The sequence below is a fragment of the Aplysia californica genome, unplaced genomic scaffold (genome assembly GCF_000002075.1).
Source record: "Aplysia californica isolate F4 #8 unplaced genomic scaffold, AplCal3.0 scaffold00014, whole genome shotgun sequence".
Taxonomy (NCBI): Eukaryota; Metazoa; Mollusca; class Gastropoda; order Aplysiida; family Aplysiidae; genus Aplysia; species Aplysia californica.
Window position 1 is genome coordinate 1,903,988 of NW_004797284.1, and position 8,540 is coordinate 1,912,527.

Consider the following 8,540-nt stretch of genomic DNA (forward strand, 5'->3'; position numbering starts at 1 on the left):
CCACACTTAATCACAATCAACCACACGTTAGATCTTCATGTTTATAACCTTGATGTAACTCTTTTGCTTCAAAACAAAACATAATCAAACACACAATTATTATCAGTAATTAAGTAGGTGGTTGGCGGGTGCTCTGGTGTGGTTTGCTCCTTCTTTACTGTCAAAGTCAAACATCTACCGTCCTTATCCACCCTCCTTCTATTTTGTGTTTGTTACTCTCTTGTAACACCTATAATCTTAGGCACCCCGGAAATAAATTAAAATTATTGTGTTGCAAGTGCCGTAAAACTCTTACTAAAACAAACATATTATCTGTAAGCTCAATGACCTTAAAATTATTGTGTTGCAAGTGCCGTAAAACTGTAACTAAAACAAACATATTATTATCAGTAAGCCCAAATAATAAGTACTGATTTCAAAGTAACAAAAAGGTATGTACATTACCAGATAATTTGAACCTGAAACACGAGTGCAAAGTGCAAGGGTCAACTGCCTCCGCTTAAAAGAAAAGGGCGGGCCCATTACCGCGAAGGGGGAAAACGCAATGCTAATGCTATTCTTGTTTCACTTCTACCAACGCAAAACCGATCAGATCTTTTAGGCCTATTTAGGCGCTGCAATTTCTAATAATAATTCTGGACTCCTGGTGGTATCGAAGCACAAATCAATGAGATCATGATAGCTATCCTACACGTTGGTAGTTTTATGCCATAAAACTTTTAACAAGTTACTTAATAATAATTCTGCAAGAACTAATACATGTACGAGCAGTTTGAAATTGGTCCCTTATTTATAATCAGTAATATCAGCCCAGGATATTTTCCCCATCTTCCGACGAACAAACCCATAAACGTCGTCAAAGGGTTAATCCTAATCACTTCATTCATAGTCTATCTCTGTCAGTTTCCCGCGCTTGGCAGTAGCTTAAGTCAAGTAGAGTCTTGCGTTTATAATATAATTTCCCCTCCTCACCCACTTTCTGAATACCCCTTTGTCTTTCAAGGGAGAAACCCATGTGGCTATGAGTCATATCGAAAGTGCGTGTTTATTTTCCATCTTCCAACACGCTGCCTGGGTGCGGTTCTTTCGTTTCACTCCGAAACCCAGTGAACATTTTTAGTTGTGGTCTGGTGTAAACAAACGAGGAAGTCCAACTGGAATGGGGAATCCTTGGGAACTACTGAAACTAAGTAAGCGAAACCTGGGCTGGAAGTTTGCTGTTTTTATTCTATACTTTAGTTCGGAACTTGCCAGCCTATGTTCTTAGAGAGCGATATATTCTTCTCGTTGAAGGAAATGTAATCCTGAGGACAGGTCGGATAGCAGTAGACAGTAGGAGAGAAAAGGTCAGTGGACTCGAGTTAGGCTGGTGACTGGTTTGGTGTGGTGTAGGCCTAGTTCTAGATCTAGACTAGATCTAGATCTAGTGTTGTGTCATCCTTGTCATTGCTTTTATGGTGGGTGTTGATTTTATTGTCATTGGTTATCAGATCTAGTAGATCTAGACTCTAGATCTAGATCTAGGTCTAGAGTCTAGATCTAGATATCTAGATCAGATCCAGTTCAAGTTTAAGTTCAAGACATTTTAACGTGTATGGCACTTGTGCTCGTGTCCTGCCTTTTTTGGTTAAAAAAAATAAATGATTATATCATAATTTTTATATAGATCTAGATCTAGATCTAGGCCTACTTTAGATCTAGATTTCTAGTCTAGATCTAGATATCTAGATTAGCTCTCTAGATCTATATAACTTTATAATTTATATGATGATGCTTAAATTATCATGTTATGCCTTTCATTTTGACTTTGACACTGATGATGATCCTACCCTTCTTCCTACCGCGTGTATGATCATTAGTTCCCCCATCACTGGCTTTTTTACTCACTCATTCTCCCTTCATCAGTCACTCACAGAGACACCCCCCCCCACCACCTTTATCCTACGGCCCGCCAAGTCATGGCTCTAACTCCAATTAATCTAAAACTTGGATGTTTGGAGGCTGTAGGATAGGATTCTTGATAAGTTGTACACTTTCATGTCAAGATATTAAATTGTCCCCATGCATGCTGACACAAATATTTGAAATAAATATTCTTTGCCTTTTAGCTTTTCCAGTTGTTGGACTTTACTTCTTGGACCGTCCTCAGTCTCAGACTTTCTGCAATAAAATACTCTGACTCTGTCTCTCTTGCCATTTTTCTAGCTGCCTGAATTTATGCGTTAGTGTTTCTGTACATACGTATTCTACATATTTAATACTTACTTCTTTATACTTTATTTTGTGTCTCCAATTCCTAGAAATCTCTTATATATATATATATATATATATATATATATATATATATATATATATATATATATATATATATATATATATATATAATATATATATATATATATATATATATAATATATATAACATTTTTTCTCGAAAGCTTTTTTTCTTTCTTGTTCATTGATGGGCCATGCTCCTCACAGGGTTGGGTTGATTTAAATCAGGTTGATTTAAATCAGTTGATTTTTTAAATTTAAATCAACTTGATTTTTAAAATAAAAATCAGTGATTTAAATCACTTTTAAAAAAATTATTTTTATTCGGTTTTTACACATTTCAACATTCAGAATTCCTTTCCTTGGTTTCATAAAACAGATATAAGTTTCAGTAGACTAATATAATCATGCTTAAAAGTCTGATTTCCCCCCTTTCACTGTAAAATAATACAGTATTCAATTTACTTTTTTTCCATAATTGAAATCAGAGCTGGGTTGATTTAAATCAGTTGATTAAAAAATTTTTTAAATCAATTTGATTTTAAAAATAAAAATCAGTGATTTAAATCACTTTTCAAAAAAATGTATTCAGTTTTTACATATTTAAACTGTCAGAATTCCTTTCCTTGGTTTTATTTTAAACGGATATAAGGTTTAGTAGACTAATATAATCATGTTTAAAAAAGTCTGCTTTCCCCCGTCACTGTAAAATAATACAGTTCTCAATTTACTTTTTTTTCATAATTGAAAACCAGGGTTGGGTTGATTTAAATCGGGTCGATTTAAATCAGTGGATTTTTTAAATTTTAAATCAACTTGATTTTAAAAATAAAACTCAGTGATTTAAATCACTTTAAAAAAATGTTTTCTGTTTTTACATCTTTAAACATTCAGAATTCCTTTCCTTGGTTTTATAAAACAGATATAAGGTTTAGTAGACTAAAATTGCTTAAAAGTCTGCTTCCCCCCCCTGTCACTGTAAGTAGTAAAATGATACAGTATTCAATTTACTTTTTTTTCATAATTGAAATTAGCATTTTCTTTTTCTTTTTAGACAAACACAAGCGCGTGCTCACACACACACTGTAATAAAAATAAAATGCAAGTTTATCTGTGCATAATTACCCCCCCCCCCCTTCCTTTTAGACTGACATTTTCTTCATTTTTTGTCTGTAGCCATAATTCACTGATATAGCAGATTAAGGCTTTCTAAAATTGCAGTTGCTTAACTTAATCATTAGTTAAAATAAAGACAATGCATTTTGCACTAAAAAAAAACAACTTTTACCCACCAAAAATCCCAAACTGTGTCGACATAAAAAAAAAAAAAAAAATCTGATTTAAATATAAAAAATCGATTTTTTAAATTTTTATTTAAAAAATCAAAAAAATCACCAACCCTGGCTCCTCATCCTTAATGGATGACACTTCTTAGAATTATATATCCGAGCTATTTATATATATATATATATATATATATATTGATTTTAATTAATAAAAAGGGGGGGAGGGGGAGAACCCATCTCCTCTCGATGAATCTGAGTTCCACCATAAACTGTTACTTTCGGCAATGGTATCATCATGGTTTTTTTTCTTATGCGCCAGGTGACAGCTGTGAATGTGAAGGCCTGTCTCTGCTCGTGATGTAATCACTGGGACTGAACGTTTTCTCTTGATCAGATCACAGCAAGGTGAGATGAATTCTCTCTCTCTTTCTCTCTATATCTCTGTGTCTTTCCCCTTCCCCTCTCTCTCCCCTCTCTCTTACTCTCGCTATCCCTCTCTATTCCATCCTTGTGGAAGGAGGGGGGGGGGGGGGGGTTGGGGTTATTTCATTCTTCTCTTTTATGTCTGTCTGTCTGTCTGTCCGTCCATCTGTCTGTCTGTCGTCTGTCTGTCTGTCTGTCTGTCTGTCTGTCTGTCTGTCTGTCTGTCTGTCTGTCATTTGTCTGTCTGTCTTACTCTTTGCCTGAACTTAATAGTCATTAATTATTATCAATACGCTTCTCTCTACTTCTTAGACCAACTTTCCAACTAAAGTTTTTGCCCCTTATCTGCGCGTGTGTGTAGTTGGCGAGTGTTTTGGTGGGGTTTGCTCCTTCTTTCCTTTTAATATCTATAGTCCTCATTGTTCTCCCTCCATGGGTGGTTGGTGGGTGCTCTGTTGTGGTTCGTCCCTTCTTTCCCATCAAACATCTATCGTCTTTATCTCCTCTCCTTTTTTATGTTTGTTACTCCCTTGTAACACCTCTAATCTTCTGACGCTCATATGACCTTATGCAGTTGTGAGCGCCGTAAAACCTTAAACTACTAAAACATAGTTCTCCCTCCTCTTTTGAACATACGTCTATGCAGCAGTGGGTGGTTGGCGGGTGTTCTGGTGTGGTTTGCTTCTTCTTTCCTATCAAACATCTATTGTCCTTATCTCCCCTTCATCTTTTTTATGTTTGTTACTCTCTTGTAACAGCTCTAATCTTCTGGCGCTCATATGACCTTATGCAGTTGCGAGTGCCGAAAAACACCTACTAAACTAAACTCTCTCTCCTCCTCCTTTTTTGTGTTTGTTACTCTCTTGTAACACCTCTAATCTTCGGCACTTATACGACCTTATTGTGTTGCAAGTGCTGCAAAACACTTACTAAAAAAACCCCCAAAAAGCATCAAGGGTAAAGCTTTTAGTAAAACGTCTAATATTTGACATGTATGTGACCTAATTGTAATTATAATGCTGTAAAACTCTTACTAAAAATGAACGTATATCTGTGCAGCACCCCCCCCCCCCCCCCCCCCCTGAACAACCGCTCCCACCACCATGAGGGTTCTCCTCAAGCTGAACCAGCGGACGGCAGCGGTCGACAACATCAGCGTGGACGACAAATGCTACCCGCTGGTGGGCGGGGTCCACCCTTACTCGGAGGGTGGCGGGCAGGCAGAGGACTCACCCCTGACCAACAAGCCGGCCGTGTGGTTCAAAACCCTGGCTCTGGACGCTGTGTACATAGACTGTAACAGGAGGTGAGTGTCTTGTGTGACTGTAACAGGAGGTGAGTGTCTTGTGAGACTGTAACAGGAGGTGAGTGTCTTGTGAGACTGTAACAGGAGGTGAGTGTCTTGTGGGTATCTTGTGTGACTGTAACAGGAGGTGAGTGTCTTGTGTGACTGTAACAGGAGGTGAGTGTCTTGTGTGACTGTAACAAGAGGTGAGTGTCTTGTGTGACTGTAACAGGAGGTGAGTGTCTTGTGTGACTGTAACAAGAGGTGAGTGTCTTGTGTGACTGTAACAGGAGGTGAGTGTCTTGTGTGACTGTAACGAGAGGTGAGTGTCTTGTGTGACTGTAACAGGAGGTGAGTGTCTTGTGAGACTGTAACAGGAAGTGAGTGTCTTGTGTGACTGTAACAGGAGGTGAGTGTCTTGTGAGACTGTAACAGGAGGTGAGTGTCTTGTGTGACTGTAACAGGAGGTGAGTGTCTTGTGAGACTGTAACAGGAGGTGAGTACTGGGGAAATGTCTCTGACTGATAGGTTGTGGGTATCGCGTGAAAAGTTTATGTGCTTCTGTTTTTTTAGTGGGGGGAGAATATGAAGATGTTATGGACTGCTAAGCTGTGGAAAGTTTATGTGCGGTGTATTTTTAGTGTCTCTTCGTAAAGATATTATAATATTTTGATATGATATTATAATACGGTTTTTCCCTGTTTTATATATATATATATGAGGGATGTAAATCTTTCGTCTTTTTCCGTTTTTATCGGCTGACTTTCCATTTGGGCCCCAGCTTTTAACAAAAGTCTACTATAAACAATACATATTATATATACTAAATAGAGATTATTTGTTGTAATAGAGGGAAAGAAACAAATATAATTTAGTCTCACGGTATTCTTATTTCAGTCAGTGCGCGCATATTTCCCGGCTTTTTTTTCAAAACCTGTTTACATCCCTGATATATATATATATATATATATATGTTTCCGTTTCAGACTGATGCTGTTCAGACAGAATCCATGAATGAAATGGAGTAGAGCTTTATTGATTATTTGGCAATTCTGACCTTCTTGAAATTATTAGTATAATTAGTCTACTAAATTCGTCTGACTTGTGTTGCGAATAAAAAATTGGACAGCACACATCATCTCAAATTTAATGAATGGATTTTACCGTGTTTAAAATCCTTGAATTATTCCCAAAATTTCATTAAAGGGTTCTATGGAGTCTGCTTAAGCCGAAATTTGTGGGACAGATTTATTATTTATTATTAATTGATTTAGTGCTGTTTTCGAATTAAATGTGTTTGATTTAAGCGAATTCCACTGTAATTTTTCTCTTTTTTTTATTAAGACTGTGTGTGTGTGAAAGATTCAGTGGCCAGAAATGTGTCCAAACGTCTTGCCTACATGACTCTGATGTGTTTCTCTCTCACCATCTCTCCAGACACATCTTCTGGACGCCCGTCGAACAAATGGTGGAAGCCGAGGGCGTGGACGGGGTGCAGATGAGGCGCAAGTCTTCAGCCTGCAGCGACATGCCTCGTGGCGTCCCTGACCTTGAGTTTGTGTCAAACTCTGCCCGGCCGCTGGTCGACGACAGCTCCCTCTACGACTTTGACCCTTCCTACAACGAGATGATGAACAAATGTTTCGACTTGACGGATCGCTACTTCCGCAAGTCTCTGTCCGGGTCGGCGTTTCGCGCCGCTCTGGCGATGCTGCTGCACGTGTACATTCTGCCGTCGGTGAACTTCCGGTTGGAAGACGTCTACAGCCTGACCCGCTGCCAGAGCCTCATTGAGGAGAGGATGGCCAAAGCGGAGCAGACGATCATGGTTCACGCTCAGAGTCTGGACATGCTCACCAAATGTCTGACCACCCTCAAGGGAAACATTCTCCACCGCGAGCGAGTGGACAGCGAGAAGTACCTGGAGAAGTGCGACCGAGAGTTCCTCAATGTGTTCCTGCACAAAGTGGAGGAAGACGTTCAGAACGTGAACTTTCAGCTGGAAGCCGAGCAGAGCAAGGTCAACTGGGCCAAAGGTCATAACGAGAGCAAGGCCAAACTCAAGCAGCTGGCGCACCGCCGGAACGAACTATTTTCCGAAGTTCAGCCTCTGATCGCTGCCCGCGAGGCCATCAAAAACGTGATTCAGAGGCGGAATCTGTCCAAGACGAGAAAGAAGAAGGTGGGTGTGGTGGCCAACTGTTTCCACAGTGTATTCGTGGAGCTGGTGCGCCGCATCAAGGGGGAAGAAACCAGTCTGGGAACAGTCGTGTCGGTCAAGGTCAACATTGTCGGGGCCCGCGAGGCCACCATCAAAGCCATTCGAGATCTGGACAACAACAATCGCAACTCTGAGCGAACTACGCGGTTCGAGCCGGACGACTTTGTGGACTATCACCTCAATGGGCGCACACTGGTTGAGAAATCTGACTCGTGGTTGTCGTTTGACGAACGTGTGGGCCGGGTGATGGCCTCCCCTCACTCCAACGCCGCCAAGATCCACACACAAGGCTGCGAGAACCTCCGCAGGAAAGTGGACATGGCGCTGAGCGAGTTTCATCTGAGCGTGGGAATAGTGGAGGGCAAAGACGCAGACACATGTGCAGATACGCCTTCTGGTTCGGCTGATTCGCAGTCCTCTCCCGACACTGTCTCAGTCTTACTGCGGCCGAAGAACTTAAGCGTGGTCGACAGAGAGAGACGGAGTGGTTCTGTTTTTGATCAGAAGTCGATCGTATCGCCGGAAGACGCGGTGGTAAACAATGTGGATTCTTCTTCTTCTGACCACTCCTCCTGTAACGATAGTCAACCCCCGCTTGTCGAGGCAGCTGCGGAGACGTCATTACCTCCCCCTGCTGAAGGCACGGACGAGGAGAAGGGAGCGCCTGGCGGAGACTTGGGGCGAGCGTCTGTTCACTCCACGCCGGCCTTGAACTTTGCGGACGATCACTTCATCGAGTCTGCTTCAGGACAGGAGGAGAAGATCCTGCGACCACTTCACAGAGACAGGGGACGGGGAAACGTCGCCACGACGACGACAGGAAGTTACACGCCGCAGGCAGCACTGAGCAGGTCGTACGACATCCTCATGAAGGACATTGAGAAACTGAAGGGCGAGATCAAGATGCACTTCCGGGAGGTGACGGAGAGCCTGGGGGCTGAGCTGGAGGGCACGACCCCTTTCCCCGGCCGGGAGAACGAGCAGAGGGAGCAGCTGTGGAGGACTTACGAGAAGTTCTTTTGTGAGGTATGTCCTGGGAAGGGGGGGAGGGG

General features: G+C 41.3%; 1 protein-coding gene across 1 annotated transcript in view; it reads left to right on the forward strand.

Annotated features, from left to right (window-relative positions):
- Nucleotides 1-5,059: 5,059 nt before the first annotated feature.
- LOC101851164 overlaps nucleotides 5,060-8,540 on the forward strand; it is a 9,547-nt gene continuing 6,066 nt past the window's right edge. The window contains exons 1-2 of the mRNA XM_005090248.3: nucleotides 5,060-5,288; nucleotides 6,705-8,514. Coding sequence (XP_005090305.1) covers nucleotides 5,086-5,288; nucleotides 6,705-8,514 — 2,013 coding nt within the window. The 5' untranslated portion in view covers nucleotides 5,060-5,085. The remainder of the gene's footprint in view (nucleotides 5,289-6,704; nucleotides 8,515-8,540) is intronic.